Raw genomic sequence first — 18,881 nt, 5'->3', positions numbered from 1 at the left:
CATAAAGTTTGATGCATCGAATAAAAAAAAATAATAATCAGGGGCTCCAAAGAAAATTAGACTAATTTTCTGTGGAGTGCCAAATATATTCCTTTTAGGCTACTGTCACACTAGCGTCGGAATCTCCCCGTCGCAATGCGTCGGGGAGAGATTCCGACGCTAGCGTTTAACGCATTGCACAATGGAGGCAGCGGATGCATTTCTCCGGCGCATCTGCTGCCCCATTGTAAGGTGCGGGCGGAGTTCCGGCCGCGCATGCGCGGTCGGAAAAAGCGGTCCGTCTGGAGCAAAAAACGTTACATGTAGCGTTTTTTGCTCCCGACGGTCCGCAGAAACACGACGCATCCGTCGCACGACGGATGCGACGTGTGGCAATCCGTCGCAATGCGTCGTCAATACAAGTCTATGGGGAAAAACGCATCCTGCAAGCACTTTTGCAGGATGCGTTTTTTCTGCAAAACGACGCATTGCGGCGGATTGCAGTTAACGCTAGTGTGAAAGTAGCCTTAGTTAAAAGCTAACACAGTGGTTTTTGCCACAAAAGGAGCAAAAAGCATAATAATAAACAATCAACAACAAAAATTTCATTAAGGCATAGCCATCAGCTTTTTTTTAATTAGTTAATAGTACATGTGAAAATAAGAAACCTTTTAATAAATCACATTAGATAAAATTACATTTATCTCCTCATGGCCTGATCATTTATTTTCAAAATTCTCAATTCCTGGTTAAAATTTGTCTTCGGTGAGGACTAGTTGTCCCATTACTGAGATATAGGATGACAGTTGGTGCTTATAAAGTTCTGTGGACAACTTGAAGGATTTCTGACTCCGCCTTTAGCCCCTCCCCTCCCCATGGAACATTATGAGCACCAACTGTCATCTCCTATTTCAGTAATGAGAAAATCTTTCGTCACTGAATACAGATTTTACCCAGGAATTAATCATGAAAAATAAGTCCAGGAGGAGAACGATGATTTCTCAGATAAAATAAATTATTATTTTGCTTATTTTCATGTGTTCTATTGATTTATAAAACAAAAATGAAAATGGTTACTCTTTAAGACAGGCATTTTATGTGTCAGTCTTGCTAAACTGACGTGATTTTTCATGAATTTTCTGGGCAGACCTCATCACGCCTTGTTCTTCCTAAACTCCGCCCAGTTTGGTGGCGCTGGCCGGGAGGAAATGAACGTTATTCTTCCTGGCAACATTTGGGTTCCAGTCTTAGGGCAGGCGCCGACACGATTTCAGTCACGCTCAGTGTATACAGAACGAAGGCTGTAACCGCACCCCCAGCCCTGACTGACAGCAAAATTAGCATTAGAACCGGCTTTCAGACAATGCCGGGGGTTCAGTTAGAGCTGAACCATGCACCGGCGCCACCCCTATGACTGAAAGCTGAAACTTAATTTCCACCCCATAAAAGATACATGGAAATTTCAGAATTTGGACTGCACTTGGTGTTTGTGAACCTGAAGATGCCAGTGAAGAGGATGTAATTCATGGGCACAGAAGGGCAAATTTGTAAAAACTATCTTCTAGCTCAAAGCAACCAATTACAGTGCAGCTTTCATTTTACCAGCAGTGAGTAAGAAATGAAAACTGCTCGGTGATTGGTTCTGAATGATGAATAATAAAATATTTATTTATTTCAGACAGTTTTAATAAAAGAGACTTTATTCTTTAAGTAACGCATAGAAATGAGTAAATTGATTCAGTGCAAATTAAACTTGTGGCTAAGTTTTAGGAATGATTCTGACACATGATTTGCTTTGCGCTAATTGCCAAAAATGGTCACCACCATTTTATACATTGCATAATTATTATTATTATTATTATTTATTTATATAGTACCATTGATTCCATGGTGCTGTATATGAGAAGAGGTTTCATACAAGTTACAGATATCACATACAGTAAACAAACTAACAATGAAGGACTGGTACAGAAGGGCGAGGACCCTGCCCTTGCGGGCTTACATTCCACAGGATTATGGGGAAGGAGACAGTAGGTTGAGGGTTGCAGGAGCTCCGGTGTTGGTGAGGCGGTAGCTTCGGTAGTGATGAGGCGTCAGCGGTGTCAGTGCAGGCTGTAGGCTTTCTTGAAGAGATGGGTTGTCAGGTTCCGTCTGAAAGATCCGAATGTGGTTGATAGTCGGACGTGTTGGGGCAAAGAATTCCAGAAGATGGGGGATATTCGGGAGAAGTCTTGGAGGCGGTTGGATGAGGAGCGAATAAGTGTGGAGGAGAGAAGGAGGTCTTGGGAGGACCGGAGATTGCGTGAGGGAAGATATCGGGAGATTAGTTCAGAGATACAGGTCCTTCTCAAAAAATTAGCATATAGTGTTAAATTTCATTATTTACCATAATGCAATGATTACAATTAAACTTTCATATATTATAGATTCATTATCCACCAACTGAAATTTGTCAGGTCTTTTATTGTTTTAATACTGATGATTTTGGCATACAACTCCTGATAACCCAAAAAACCTGTCTCAATAAATTAGCATATTTCACCCATCCAATCAAATAAAAGTGTTTTTTAATAACAAACAAAAAAACCATCAAATAATAATGTTCAGTTATGCACTCAATACTTGGTCGGGAATCCTTTGGCAGAAATGACTGCTTCAATGCGGCGTGGCATGGAGGCAATCAGCCTGTGACACTGCTGAGATGTTATGGAGGCCCAGGATGCTTCAATAGCGGCCTTAAGCTCATCCAGAGTGTTGGGTCTTGCGTCTCATCTTTCTCTTCACAATATCCCACAGATTCTCTATGGGGTTCAGGTCAGGAGAGTTGGCAGGCCAATTGAGCACAGTAATACCATGGTCAGTAAACCATTTACCAGTGGTTTTGGCACTGTGAGCAGGTGCCAGGTCGTGCTGAAAAATGAAATCTTCATCTCCATAAAGCATTTCAGCCGATGGAAGCATGAAGTGCTCCAAAATCTCCTGATAGCTAGCTGCATTGACCCTGCCCTTGATGAAACACAGTGGACCAACACCAGCAGCTGACATGGCACCCCACACCATCACTGACTGTGGGTACTTGACACTGGACTTCAGGCATTTTGGCATTTCCTTCTCCCCAGTCTTCCTCCAGACTCTGGCACCTTGATTTCCGAATGACATGCAAAATTTGCTTTCATCAGAAAAAAGTACTTGGGACCACTTAGCAACAGTCCAGTGCTGCTTCTCTGTAGCCCAGGTCAGGCGCCTCTGCCGCTGTTTATGGTTCAAAAGTGGCTTTACCTGGGGAATGCGGCACCTGTAGCCCATTTCCTGCACACGCCTGTGCACGGTGGCTCTGGATGTTTCCACACCAGACTCAGTCCACTGCTTCCTCAGGTTCCCCAAGGTCTGGAATCGGTCCTTCTCCACAATCTTCCTCAGGGTCCGGTCTCCTCTTCTCGTTGTACAGCGTTTTCTGCCACATTGTTTCCTTCCAACAGACTTACCATTGAGGTGCCTTGATACAGCACTCTGGGAACAGCCTATTTGTTGAGAAATTTCTTTCTGGGTCTTACCCTCTTGCTTGAGGGTGTCAATGATGGCCTTCTTGACATCTGTCAGGTCGCTAGTCTTACCCATGATGGGGGTTTTGAGTAATGAACCAGGCAGGGAGTTTATAAAAGCCTCAGGTATCTTTTGCATGTGTTTAGAGTTAATTAGTTGATTCAGAAGATTAGGGTAATAGGTCGTTTAGAGAACCTTTTATTGATATGCTAATTTATTGAGACAGGTTTTTTGGGTTATCAGGAGTTGTATGCCAAAATCATCAGTATTAAAACAATAAAAGACCTGACAAATTTCAGTTGGTGGATAATGAATCTATAATATATGAAAGTTTAATTGTAATCATTACATTATGGTAAATAATGAAATTTAACACTATATGCAAATTTTTTGAGAAGGACCTGTATATGGAGGAGACAGGTTGTGGATGACTTTGTTGGTCAGTATTAGTAATTTGATCTGGATACGTTGAGGGAATGGGAGCCAGTGAAGAGATTTGCAGAGGAGGAAGCAGAGGAGTAGCGAGGAGAGAGATGAATTAGTTGGGCAGCAGAGTTAAGGATGGACTGGAAAGGTGTAAGGGTGTTAGCAGGGAGGCCGCAGAAAAGGATGTTGCAGTAGTCAAGGCGGCAGATGATGAGGGCATGCACAAGCATTTTAGTAGATTGATGGTTGAGGAAAGGACGGATTCTGGAGATATTTTTGAGCTGGAGGCGACAGGAGGTGGAAAGAGCTTGGATGTGCGGTTTGAAGGACAGGCATAAGATGGCATCAGCAAGAAAAGACTCACATGACCTAAATTGCAGCCTAACGGACTCCCCCTATAAAGCCTTGCAGTTATCACTTTATATAATATAGCACAGCCAATCAGGAGGGACTATCATAGCCTGTATAACAGCAAAGACAGGGAATGCAGCAGTCATTTTGGGGTGAAACTGGATAGTGAAAGAATGTAACAGTTGAACAATATAGATAAGGAAAGAAAGCAATAAAACAGTGGACAACATCTTCAGATGGTGTGTGATAGCACAGAGATGAAGATCAGATGCCATTCATTTATCTATAGCCATGTATGTTGAGGTCACTTTGATGTTACTAAGGTTGTTCTTGTGTTAAAGAACTTGTAAGGGGTTGGATACAGTCTGAGGGGACATCAGAGAGGTTTGTGCAAGGAACTTGATAGCACATACAGAGATATTTGATCCAATGTCATTCCGATCAGTTACCTTGCTAACGTTTTCACAAACAATGCAATTGGTTTTATGTATTGTCTTCAATAACATGAATAAAATGAAGAACATACACTATAAAGAGAGGTTTATTATATTTTAGCAGTGGATGGATTATTGACATCGGGGTTCAACATAGAGCTGATACGTTCTGGCGGTGACTCCATTTGTCCCGGGTTCAGGGGTTATTTCAAGATCTTCTGGTGCTTTGTTAGATTTCAGGTGAAACGTCTGCAATATGTTGGTCAACATGAGGAAGAGCTCCATGCGAGCCAACCCCTCTCCTAGACAGCTCCTCTTTCCTGTGGATAATATGTAAAGGGTTAGAACTCTTCAGAATCTGCCATATTGATGGGACATAAAGACATTTTTACAATACAAATCTGGAAGATGGCGCATTGTCTTCAATCATTATCAGTCAGCTTTAACTTATCTTCCACCACTGAGAAAAATGGACTGCAGTTGACAATACAGACTCATTATTAAGTTAGGTCATGAGAAAAATGTATTAAAGGGAATCGATCAGGATTTTTTAGCTATGTAGTCTGAGAGCAGCATAATATAGGCACAGAGGGCCTGATTCCACAAATGTGTCACTTTTTAGGTTGTGTGTTGTAACTTCAGTATGATCAGTGTTTTATCAGCAAGAGATTATCACTGCAGGACTGGGTCTCACATGCAAGCCAGTACAGCTAATCTTTGTAGCCACGCCCATGTCACTGATTGGAAGCTTTCTGACATTGTACAAATGAAGCTGCCAATCAGGAGTGTGGGCGGCGTTATGTACAGCTCAGCATTTATCTACAACAAAGAAAACAGGGATTTTTTACAATCTACACCAAGAAGCCCAGTAAGTAACACATCGCCGGAATTAGGGTCCCTTGCATTATGTCGCTCTCAGATTCCACAGCAAAAACCTGCTGAAAGATTCCATTTAACTCCCAACTTTTTAAGTAACTGACCCTCCTAGTCATGTCATATTACCAATAGAGAATGGAAGAAAAGCCTCGTTGTTCTTAAAGCATCCATTTTCATCCAGGAAATGTCTTGGATCAAACTTTTCCGGTTGCTCAAAATACTTGGGATCTTTAAGAACAGATGTCAATAGCGGCGACACGATCGCATTCTGAAACAAAAGTTTAACAAGAATGAAGATCAATAAGAGGTATTTAATTCAGACCATTGAAATATTTCCTAAGCTCCTCTAGTCTACTTTAAAGATTGTCTCCAGTCAACAAATATTGAAAAAAAACATATTTTTCTTGGCAAACTTGGCTATAAAATGACTTTTTGAGGTTTGCATCTTGCCCACCCTAAGTTTTGATAAAGCACAAGAGGACCAACTTATTGTAAAACTGGCTACAAGGAGTAGATAAAAGTCAGATGAAAAAGGGGAAAGATTCCGGCACAACCATCCAGGGATTAAATGGATTCTTTATTGAGATGTGGTTAAAACATTAAAAGGCGAGGCCTCGTAGAAAAAAGTCAGTCAAGTCCCCTATATTTCGGCAGTTATCTAATACTAGATGTTGGCCCGATTCAAACGCATCGGGTATTCTAGAATAGAATAGACATTTAGACCCTTAGACAACACAATGGCGGCACTTGACAGCAGTGGAGGACAATAATGATTCCAGAATTCGCGGCAGACTGTGCCCATCGCTGATTGGTCGAGGCCAGCTGGCCTCGACCAATGAGAGATTGTGCCCATTGCTGATTGGTCGAGGCCTGGCGGCCTCGACCAATCAGTGATGCGGGGATTTCCAAGACAGACAGCCAAACCCTTAGACAATTATATATATAGATCTATGGAGGCTTCCGAAAGCAGAAGCCATATTGAGTTTCTTCATGCACAATCCTTTTTTCTTGCAGAAGATTAAGAAAAAACTCGGACAGCAGCTTCTTCCTCCTCGCCCTTATTGATAAAAACATGCAATCATCTTCCTCCTCGCCCTTATTGATAAAAACATGCAATCATCCAGACCATATATGTGTATGGCGGAGTTTGCCAATTTTGGAGCTGTAGTTGATTTTGATGACAAATTTAAAAGATGGGTCATCAATATCATAGTTATGGACGGCTCCTTTAAGATCTGAAAAGTTTGAATGGAGTACCTTTCGACAATGTATCCTCGCCCTTTGCTCTTTGAATAAACTGAGGTTTTATGGATTCTGATTTATAACTGACCACTTTTGATTGAATACATATATCATGATATTTACTGGATTAAATTTCTCTCTAAGCAATTAACAACAACAAAAAAAGTCACACATTTTTTGTAATGATCCTTCCTATTAATTCTCACCTTTGGGATGTTGTATCCTCTAAATACGGTATCCTTACTGGCTGCATGTGGAATCCCCATAGGGACTATGTCAGCAAATCTCTGGATTTCGTGAATCACTGCATCTGTATATGGCATGTTAATACGATCCTCCAAGGCAGGACATCGACTCTGTCCAATCACGTTGTCAATCTCGTCCTGGATCTTCCCTGTAGATAAAAACAACATGTTCACTAGATCTTAACCAGTAACCAAGACCAGCAACCGAAGTACCATATATATCAATGCTAATCACCCAAGTTACATTAAAACAACGGAAATATTCAGTGTTATTACCTTCTAAACCTACATGATGATTTATTAAAAGTTGACCAAAATTTTGATATATCAATTATAAGCACTAGCACAATTGGAAAACCCCCTTTAGAAATCCATACATGGAAAATCTTATTGTCAATGTTTGCCTCCAGTAGTCACACATATTATATGCTAAATCCACCACCATACATAAGCCATCAGTTCTGTGGTGTCTCCCTTCTCTTTCCTCATGATCTAAAATATCTTGAAATCCCCTTCTGCATTCTTTGACCTACCCATTCGTATCAACCACAAACTAATTGAATGGATCTTCGAAAGAATTGCAGCTAATTTTGGAACTTAATAGGTCAACATGCTCCTAATATGTTTAGAATGAATGCATGGCAACCATATGCACATTATGAAAAATTGTCCAATGTGTCATCCACTTCTTAATGTTCTGAAATATTTGACGGAGTGCAGAATAATTACTCTAACTACTCAGGACTTTACTTACTTGCCACATCGGGGAACTTGAGGAGGATGAGGAGGGCATTTTTCAGAGTTGTACTTGTAGTTTCAATACCAGCAAAGAATAGATCTATCACTGTTCCAAACAAGTTCTCAAAGTGGAATTCAGTGTCTGGTTTCTCTTTCTCCTGTAGATTTGGACAAATCATGTGATTGGCCACAAAATATTGCTGGTTGACATAAGATTTTCAGTGCTTAAATGGATGTTATGATGCTGTAGTACCCCGGGAAGAAGCCACGGCGAAACGCACTTCGGAAACTTTAGATAATACACAATATGCACTATGCATCTATAATGAGTATATGGCAATTTTATCTATATATATATAATCGTCTAAGGGGCACTTCCGTCTGTCTGTCTGTTTGTCTGTCTGTCACGGAAATCCTGCGTCGCTGATTGGTCACGGCTGACAGGCCGCGAAAAATCAGCGACGGGCACAGTCCGGCCTATGCCTATGCAGCATCAATAGTAAAAAGATCTAATGTTAAAAATAATAATAATAAAAAAAATCATTATATACTCACCATCCGGTGCCTTTCCTCGCGACGCTCCTCGCGACGCTCCGGGCTATGCATTGCGGTCTCGCGAGACCTCTACATCATCATCTTGCGAGACCGCAATGCATTCTTGGGACTGGAGCATCATGAGGAGCATCGCTAAATGCCTCACCTGGATCCAGGGGCCGACAGAAGGTGAGTATATAACTATTTTTTATTTTAATTCTTTTTTTTAACAGGGATATGGTGCCCACATACAGTGGGGCAAAAAAGTATTTAGTCAGTCAGCAATAGTGCAAGTTCCACCACTTAAAAAGATGAGAGGCGTCTGTAATTTACATCATAGGCAGACCTCAACTATGGGAGACAAACTGAGAAAAAAAAATCCAGAAAATCACATTGTCTGTTTTTTTAACATTTTATTTGCATATTATGGTGGAAAATAAGTATTTGGTCAGAAACAAAATTTCATCTCAATACTTTGTAATATATCCTTTGTTGGCAATGACAGAGGTCAAACGTTTTCTGTAAGTCTTCACAAGGTTGCCACACGCTGTTGTTGGCATGTTGGCCCATTCCTCCATGCAGATCTCTTCTAGAGCAGTGATGTTTTTGGCTTTTCGCTTGGCAACACGGACTTTCAACTCCCTCCAAAGGTTTTCTATAGGGTTGAGATCTGGAGACTGGCTAGGCCACTCCAGGACCTTGAAATGCTTCTTACGAAGCCACTCCTTCGTTGCCCTGGCGGTGTGCTTTGGATCATTGTCATGTTGAAAGACCCAGCCACGTTTCATCTTCAATGCCCTTGCTGATGGAAGGAGGTTTGCACTCAAAATCTCACGATACATGGCCCCATTCATTCTTTCATGTACCCGGATCAGTCGTCCTGGCCACTTTGCAGAGAAACAGCCCAAAAGCATGATGTTTCCACCACCATGCTTTACAGTAGGTATGGTGTTTGATGGATGCAACTCAGTATTCTTTTTCCTCCAAACATGACAAGTTGTGTTTCTACCAAACAGTTCCAGTTTGGTTTCATCAGACCATAGGACATTCTCCCAAAACTCCTCTGGATCATCCAAATGCTCTCTAGCAAACTTCAGACGGACCCGGACATGTACTGGCTTAAGCAGTGGGACACGTCTGGCACTGCAGGATCTGAGTCCATGGTGGCATAGTGTGTTACTTATGGTAGGCCTTGTTACATTGGTCCCAGCTCTCTGCAGTTCATTCACTAGGCCCCCCCGCGTGGTTCTGGGATTTTTGCTCACCGTTCTTGTGATCATTCTGACCCCACGGGGTGGGATTTTGCGTGGAGCCCCAGATCGAGGGAGATTATCAGTGGTCTTGTATGTCTTCCATTTTCTAATTATTGCTCCCACTGTTCATTTCTTCACTCCAAGCTGGTTGGCTATTGCAGATTCAGTCTTCCCAGCCTGGTGCAGGGCTACAATTTTGTTTTTGGTGTCCTTTAACAGCTCTTTGGTCTTCACCGTAGTGGAGTTTGGAGTCAGACTGTTTGAGGGTGTGCACAGGTGTCTTTTTATACTGATAACAAGTTTAAACAGGTGCCATTACTACAGGTAATGAGTGGAGGAAAGAGGAGACTCTTAAAGAAGAAGTTACAGGTCTGTGAGAGCCAGAAATCTTGATTGTTTATTTCTGACCAAATACTTATTTTCCACCATAATATGCAAATAAAATGTTAAAAAAACAGACAATGTGATTTTCTGGATTTTTTTTTCTCAGTTTGTCTCCCATAGTTGAGGTCTACCTATGATGTAAATTACAGGCGCCTCTCATCTTTTTAAGTGGTGGAACTTGCACTATTGCTGACTGACTAAATACTTTTTTGCCCCACTGTACCTATATACTACGTGGGCTGTGTTATATACTACATGGGCTGTGTTATATACTGCGTGAGCTGTGTTATATACTGCGTCTCTGTGCTATATACTATGTGGGCTGTGCAATATATTACGTGGCTGGGCAATATACTACGTGGCTGTGTTATATACTGCGTGAGCTGTGCTATATACTACGTGAGCTGTGCTATATTCTACGTGAGCTGTGCTATATACTACGTAGCTGTGCAATATATTACGTGGCTGGGCATAGGCTGTGCTATATACTATGTGGGCTGTTATACACTGCGTGGGCTGTGCTATATACTGCGTAGGCTGTGCTATATAATATGTGGGCTGTTATACACTGCGTGGGCTGTGCTATATACTGTGTGGGCTGTGCTATGTACTACGTGGGCTGTGTTATATACTATGTGGACTGTGCTCTATACTATGTGGGCTGTGCTATATACTAAATGGCTGTGCTATATGCTACGTGACTGTGTTATATGCTACGTGGCTGTGATATATGCTATGTGGCCTGTGCTATATGCTATGTGGCCTGTGCTATATACTCTGTGGGCTGTGTTATATGCTATTTGGCTGTGGTATATTTCTCTGCTGTTTCTGTGCATCACGAATCGTGGTATGTGTTAAAGAGGGGGGCCCACTGAGACTCTTTCGCCCGGGGCCCTCAAAAACCTGGAGCAGGCCCTGGCTTCACTGATTGGTCGCGCCCGGCTGGCCGAATCCTGTGTATAAATTGCATAATTCTGAAATCTTCATAAATAAGCTACATACATATTCTAGAATGCCTGATGTGTTAGAATCGGGCCACCATCTAGTACTATATATTTGGCATGTTACTGTAGTTATAGATCTAGTTGTCATCCATTTACTGTTCTATCGATTAAAATTTTTACTATGATCAGACACTACAAGTACTACATTATTTGTCTTATATGCATTATTTTTTACTATTTGTCCTGCATCTGTATCACGGTAACTTGCCTCAGTTGACAATTAGTATATACAGTATATTTATATACTCTTTCATTATTGCCTTCCGACTTGTGCACTACCTCTAACTTTTATATCTTCTTTGGCATGTTCTAATGTTAATATCACCCTTTCTTATTATTTTGTATTTTGTTAATTTTAAGTTTGAAGTAATAAAGTGTGTATTTTAATACACCTGTGATCATAACTGTAAGTTTTGTATCTGTATTCTGTGTATGACTACCATAATCTTCTCTATCTTTCATATTGTCCCATTAGCTTGCTGCCACTATTTGTAGGTAATATATAGGTAAACTATACAGTAGTACTTGTAAAAAAAATTGTAAATTGCAGAAATTTCTGCAACAAAATATGAGAGGTGTGAATTCACCATTAGGATGAAAATGAACAATAGTACAAACCTATCTGTGCCCTTTGCCTTTAAATCGTCCCAGGAGTCGAGAATCAATGAAAAATGGTTGTGATGAGAGGTATGACTGTGTGACTCGGGGAAGTGCAAACACTGACCTAATCACTCCGGTCATACTATTAGCACCTATTGCGTGCTGATAGACTTACTGTATTTTTCTGCCATAATGGTGAAGATTCTTCTGGCTTCCCCTTCCAACTAGGCATCATTACAGCCTTTAGACAGCAGACCCTGATAGAATACAGGGCTCACATTCTGTAGAGTACAGTGGTCAACTCATGGTTCCCAAGAAAAGAGGAAGTGTGAAGACAGATGAGGAACAGAGCAGAGTACAGAGGTGTGGTAAAAATCTGGATGAGGAAAATGTTTTTTTTTTAATTATTTTCAATACCTCCTCCATCTTTATTAGGAAACTATCAATGAAGTCTCGAGGGCAGTTCACATCAATGGTATTTTTGTGGTCCTCAACAGCTTGAAGGACAAATCCTTTGAGCTGATCCAGGTTTCTGAAGACCTTTTTATGAGGTCCCGGGATATAATTTGACGTCTTTGGAAACAGATGGAGCAGCTGTGAAAAGAATGTATTTTTATTACCTGACTCAATAGTTGGAACTCATTTTTATTGAAAATTTACTGTATGTTGACTTACAATCCCCCATGCAGAGGCCAGAAGGGAGAACATTTCCTGCAGTAGTGACAGTAGGGTCATAAACTTCTCATCTTCATAATCAAAGCGTTCTCCAAACACAATTGAGCAGATGACGTTAGAGACGGCCAAACGCAATGAATCAGTTGGGTCAAACAGATTTTCTACACATTGACACAAAAGATTGATCAGAAATTGGGGTAAGCTCCTAGCTGCAGCTTCTAATTTCCTTTATCTATTTTATACTGATATTGACTTTTGAGATTTTGCCTGTTGAGAGATGAGCAGATTAATTTGCATGACTCCAATACAGAGTTCTGGTCAATGATATTTAGATGGAAGTCTTGCTGATCCCTTAACTTCTGATGTCCCTAGGGCAGCATTTGATTCATCTGAGCTGGTGCAATGTCATTTGTACGACGTGACACACAGATGACGCCGTGCCAGCCTTGGATTATCAAAAGCAGCAGCAAAGATACTGGAAGATAAGAGATTCATGGGATTTCCGTCTAGCCACCAGGTATCACTGATCGAGACGCTGAACCAGAGTTCTGCAAATAGATCAGCTTATCTCTAGTCACTGTCACTAAATGCTCTGTTATGTAGGCATTATAATTTTTGCAGCTTACAATCATAAGGGCATACAGTGACTGCCATTGATATGAGGGGAACCATGTCTGGCTCTCTTGGCTTCCCAACCATGCCCTCCACCCTGCATCTGGAAAATACCTTCATTACATGCATCAGTATCCAATAATATACATAAGTCCTCACAAACCTCCATTATTTCTGAACCTTTCTACCAGAAAACGGGCTTCTTCTTGAATTCTCTCCGCAATGCCTCTTTTCCCCATCCCAAAGTTCCTAAGGGTGGTAAGTGAGAATCGACGTAACAGTTTCCAACGCTCACCGTTGCTAAGCACAATCCCTAAAATCAAAGATGAAAATCAGCAATGTTAAAAAAAACTAGAAGGGTGTAGCATATTAATAATTTATGCATGTGTCATTGAAGGATTTTGTTCTATATTTAATCTCTGGAAACCAGAGAGTATTTTCTCTGGTTTCCATGCGTCCACTGATTTTTGTATACACCAATCCCGTTTATCTTTTGGTTTGTTGTCTCCCTTCTTGATGCTTTTTGCTTGGTAGACCATGTGACTAACATGTGTTTTGCATTTAATTCGCTGGTAACCAGTATTTGCCGTCTCATTTCCTGACTTCTATAATTGTATAAAATATATCACTACTCACCATAATCTTTGAATACTGAACTTGCAAAAAATGTGTTTCCTCGCGCAGTGAACACATCACTATGATCCACTAAGGCTTCTTTTACACAATCATAGCCGAGAAGGATCACCATGGGGCTATTGCCAATAAATATAGTCATCACCGGCCCATACTGCTTACTGAGCTGAAACATTTTAAGATAAAAAGACAGTTCAATTACATCGTCACAATTGGCTCATTGAAACTATCATTCAATGGTAACATGATCAGAAGTGAGTCAACAGCAAAGGAGCCAATTAGTGACAAGCGAGTATGCTCGTTACTCGAGTTTCTCTGAGCATGCTCGGGTGGTCTCCGAGTATTTCAGCATACTCGGAGATTTAGTTTATGTCGATGCAGCTGCATGATTTGCAGTGGCTACACAGCTTGAATACATATGTGGATTGCCTGTTTGTTAGGACCGAACCGTGGTGGGTTGTTTGAATTTCAAATCGCATGCTTGAGCCAGATTATTTATAGGCATGAGGTCTTGCAGGACGTGGGTACAAAAAAGGAACCCGGGGTTTTTCCTATCTGCAGGAGTATAGAGAGAAGAAGAAATCCCTTTTTAGGAGGGTTACAGAACCTAGGGTCCTGAAAAAGAAATTGTTTGATACCCTTAGAGCAACAATCCCAGTCAATAGATATGATACCATGTAGTCACAGTGATTAAGATAAATATATGTGATAAGTTCAAGTATGTTATATTGTGCTGCTGAACTACTGTTGCAAAAGGATAAATAGTATAAAGTGCAGGACTTCATTTAAAGAGGCGAAATCCCTAACAAGGACTTGGATTCAAGCTGTGTTGACCACATCGCCGTCAGGAGCTGCACTCGAGTTGAACAAATATTGTTCGGTGTTCACATTTGTATTTTAGTAACGACTGAGATAAGTAAGGTAATTCCTGTGAATAGTAGCAGACTATACTTTTACAGAAAGTAGCCTTGCTGATAACCACAGCAGCAGCTTCTGACCTCCTGGAGGACTAGTGGTGCAGCGTATGATCCACAGGACCCCCAGTGCTACAGAAACAAGTTATAGTTGGTTTTTGAGTAATATTCAAAAATAATGTCCAGCCCAGTGGAACCACTTAAAGTGACACTTAAAGAAAAAGTAGTAACAAAACTTTTGAGCCTCTTTGTGATAAACAAAGTAGAAAAAATAGAAGTATCTGTTTTACTATTAAACATTGTCTGTGACCTTCCACTAAAGTGCCTCTAGTCAACATACTGACTAAGGTCTAATTCACATGTCCTGGAGATTTCTGTATAGGAAAAACCATTACTGGTGAAGTCCATGCCTGTGTGCGCTGATGTGACAGCCGTGTGCCATCTGTGTATCTGTGTTTACTGTCCGTGTGTCAGTGTGTCCATATGTTACATCCATGTGTCATCCATGTGCCCTTGTGACACGTACCGGCTCCAGGGAAAAAGTGGTACAGTTTGCGCTGTTCCCTGGCTCTGGCCGGCTGCTGAAGGCAGCTCTCATTATTGTCTCCTACTCATACTGAGATCAGAGTGACCAGGATACAATGATGGATGTTGCACTCAGCGCCAGCTTTGTATCTCCTGTGTAAAATAAATAATTAAATTAATAAAAGCAGAGTGGGCTCCCGCACAATTTTCATAGCCAGCAGAGAGAAAGCTGGTGACTGATGTTAATAGCCCGGGACAAGGGACAATACCCCAGAAGGTTCCCATGTTAGTAATAACAGCTCACAGCTGTTTGCTAGACCTTCTCTGGTGAATTTACGAAGGACCACAGAAAGAAAATGGCGTAGGGTCCTCCTCACTATAAATTGTGACCAGCAAAGGCCAAACAGACAGCTGTGAGTTGATGTTAAGAGTCTGGGAAGGGGTCAGAGATATTGCCCCCACCAGGCTTCCAACATCAGCCCTCAGCTGTCCCAGAAATGGCGCATCGATTTTTTTTGTTTGATTATTTATTTTAAACAGGAGGTACACAGCTGCTGCTGAGTAAAACTCCCATCATTGTCTCCTGGTTGCACTGATTTCAGGACCAGGAGACAATGATTAGGGCTGTCTTCAGCAGCTGGCTAGACCAGGGAACAGCGCAAACTGTACCGCTTCTTCCCAGGTGCCGTTACAATGCATGTGCATCAGTGTGCATGTGTGTAGCACGCATTTTTCACAATTTTTCACCAGAAATCACGGTCCTTGTGAAAAACCTGACATGTGCGCACCACCATTGAATACAAATGGTGTCTATATTTGCTTTCCTTAAAGAATGGACCACAAACGGACATACAAAACAGACTCGTAAAGAAGAAGTCAAGAAAAATGCTCAGTAGATCTGAATCATTGCAGCTTTGTAAATGATCCCAAGAACACAGGACAGTATGAACAATGGCGATTATAGTGCAACCTCCAGAATTGGTCCCTCAAGCAGTGGAAACATGTGATATTCTCAGACAAATCATCGTTTACCCTATTTCCGACCTCCGGCCGAGTGTACGTTTGGAGACAGCAGAAAGAAGCATTCCATCCAGACTGCCTTCTCCTAACCGTAAAACATGGCGGAGGTTCTGTAATGATCTGGGGTGCTATTTTGTGGAGATATCCCTATCCCTTCATGGAAGAATCAACAGCCGAGATTATTTAGGCATTTTAGGCGACCAAGTGCATCCAATGGTTCAAGCACTGTTCCCGGAGGGAAACGCCATCTTTCAGGATGATAATGCACCAATTCATACAGCTAGAATCGTTAAAGCATGGCACGGGGAACATTCTAATGAATTGATCATCTCATCTGGCCCCCACAATCCCCAGACCTCAACATTATTGAGCATTTATGGTCGATTTTAGAGATTCAAGTTTAACGTCGATTTCCGCCACCATTGTCGCTCAAAGAACTGGAGGGTGTTTTAACTGCAGAATGGGCTAAAATTCCTTTGGAAGCAATTCACACCTTGCATGAATCCATACCTCGGAGAATTGAGGCTGTAATCGCCGCAGAAGGTGGACCTACAGCATATTAAACTAACTTTTGTTGATGTTTCCAGGTGTTTCCATTATTTGGTCCAACCCTTGTACTTCAAAATGCCTCTTCAGAGAGAAAGAGGACTTGAACTCTAGTGCCACCTATTGAAAATAGCAATCCTAAAAGTCAATATCGACCCTTTAATGAGCCATGCCATATGACTTAGGAATAAAGCCAAACCAGAATCTAAATTTGCAGATGTGTTTTGGTGTATTGCCCCTCCTCAGTACAAAGCATGAGATCTGTTCTGGCTGTATGAGAGGCCTCTGACTGGGGTCTAAAAAGGTTTCTCCTCCTTACATGCTAGGTTAAGGAAACGTATTGGCCATGCAATGCTCCCCTTGGAAATTAAATATGCAAATTGTCTACTCAGGGAGGAAGAGGACTTAAACTCCAGTGCCACCTACTAGAACTAGCAATCCTAAAAGTGAATCTTGACCTATTAACAAGCCTTGCAATATGACTTAGGATAAAATCCAAACCAGAATCTTAATTTGAAGACACTTGTTAGATTGCTACCTCCAAAAAGCGGCACTAGAATTCAAGTCTTCTTCCTCTCTGAAGAGGCAATTTGCATATTAAATTCACCATAGAATCATTTTATGGCTTTTAAGTCTCCTTCAACTGGCATGTCAGGCATGTCAGTCTCCACAAGGAGAAATGTTATCCTTTTATATACCTCTGAAAAGATATAGTTCAGTACTACTCACCTTCACCAATGACTGGGGCATTTCAGTAGTGCTCACGTGCAGAATAGTTCCCAGTACTGGGAGCGTAGGTGGTCCAGGGGGTAAGTTTTTACCTCTCAATTTTCTTCTCCATTCACGGATGTAGAGGACCAGTGTGACACACAAGGTCAGAAAGATGGTTCCTGTTACTCCTAGCTCCATATTCTTTGTATACTGGAAGCAGAGATATAGAAAGAATGATACAACCAGCGCACAAGAGCAGGCTGCACCTAGCACCGGGGAAGTGTTGTCTAACAGTCTTTTATTTGAGTTCACATGAGTCCAATGTACAAGATTGGCGTAGGTTTTATGGAGCAGAGTGACTGTATGTGTTCACCTACTGACGGCGGTTATTTACACAGGATGATAAGCGGCTCTGAGTGAATAAGAAGTCTATCGCTAAATAAGGTAATTTCACACGGCGATCCTTATAAGGAGTCCGATGTGTGTGTTGTGCAGAACATGTGTACCTTTACCAGGAACAAAAGCTCATGGAAAATATACCTATTATATCATATTTGTTTGCAAAAATTGTTTATAGTGAATACTTTGAAAAATATATTGTAATGAGAGGATACTCTGGATAGTGACATTTTCCGCACTTTACCAAACCGTGGACAAGCATCTCACTAGGAAGTGTCACGTTGAAATAGTTCAACTTTACTAAACACAACAAAAGGTAGAGTGACACAACAAGCTATTTGGTTAAAGGGATGCTCTTAAGTTTGTAAGTTATCCGTGGGATAGGGTATAGCTCTTCAAACTCTTGAGGTCCGACCACCATGAACCGCACAGTTGCGCAGTGATGCTACATTCATTTTTACTGTAAGTCCTTGAGATCAGCCGAGTCCAGATTTTGGTAAACAATTATTTTTAATGTTACAAAAGACACCAAAATAATAAAACCGAGACCACACCATATCTCAATTTTTGTTTGAAATTTGCCACTCCCTCTCTTATCACTATCCCTGCTCCAAGGACTTTGCCTTTCTGACCAAGATCCAGCTTATTCAAGGTTCAGTCCACTCATACTTTTATTTCAAATACATCTACATGTTTTCGGCACAGAATATTTAGGCCATACTTGAGGCACACTCGACTTTCACGCCCATGGACACTAGGATGGCCATTTCACTTTAGTACTGACTTTCATTGACACGACTATGCTAGTCCATACTTGTTCAGGACACACAAGGCCTATAGGGCAACTCGTCTTGACTATGGATCACAAGGATAGGAACTATCTTCAGCCCCCAAAAGGGCATAACTATAGCTAATTACTAGTGATGAACGAGTATACTTGTTGCTCAGGTTTTCCCGAGCACGCTCGGGTGTCTCCGAGTATTTATGACTGCTCAGAGATTTAGTTTTCATTGCCTCAGCTGAATGATTCACAGCTACTAGCCAGCTTGATTACATGTGGGGATTCCCTAATGTGAAGAAACGGGGTCAGTGGGTGCTCTCGTCCACTGGCCCGGCTGTCTTTACCAAGACTACATGGACCACGGCTCATACCACTGAACGCCCACTCTATCTCCCAGTGGGCAATACACTACACAGACAACACAGGGTTAAGGTAAAACAGTGTGGCAATACGTTA

The 18,881-nt window shown here is 41.5% G+C and overlaps 1 protein-coding gene across 1 annotated transcript; it reads right to left on the bottom strand.

Annotated features, from left to right (window-relative positions):
• Positions 1-3,818: 3,818 nt before the first annotated feature.
• On the bottom strand, positions 3,819-17,528 carry LOC138661776 (cytochrome P450 2A5-like). The gene is made up of 9 exons (XM_069746684.1): positions 17,264-17,528; positions 13,533-13,695; positions 13,060-13,209; positions 12,285-12,445; positions 12,027-12,203; positions 7,851-7,992; positions 7,058-7,245; positions 5,736-5,877; positions 3,819-5,053 (listed from the first exon to the last, which is right to left on the bottom strand). The coding sequence occupies exons 1-9, from the start codon at positions 17,441-17,443 to the stop codon at positions 4,866-4,868; spliced, it is 1,491 nt and encodes a 496-aa protein (XP_069602785.1). The 5' UTR covers positions 17,444-17,528; the 3' UTR covers positions 3,819-4,865.
• Between the last annotated feature and the right edge of the window lie 1,353 nt (positions 17,529-18,881).

The sequence above is a fragment of the Ranitomeya imitator genome, chromosome 2, assembly GCF_032444005.1.
Source record: "Ranitomeya imitator isolate aRanImi1 chromosome 2, aRanImi1.pri, whole genome shotgun sequence".
In the NCBI taxonomy this organism is placed as follows: domain Eukaryota; kingdom Metazoa; phylum Chordata; class Amphibia; order Anura; family Dendrobatidae; genus Ranitomeya; species Ranitomeya imitator.
Note: the sequence above shows the minus strand (reverse complement) of the source record. Positions and strands in the feature narration are given on the sequence as shown.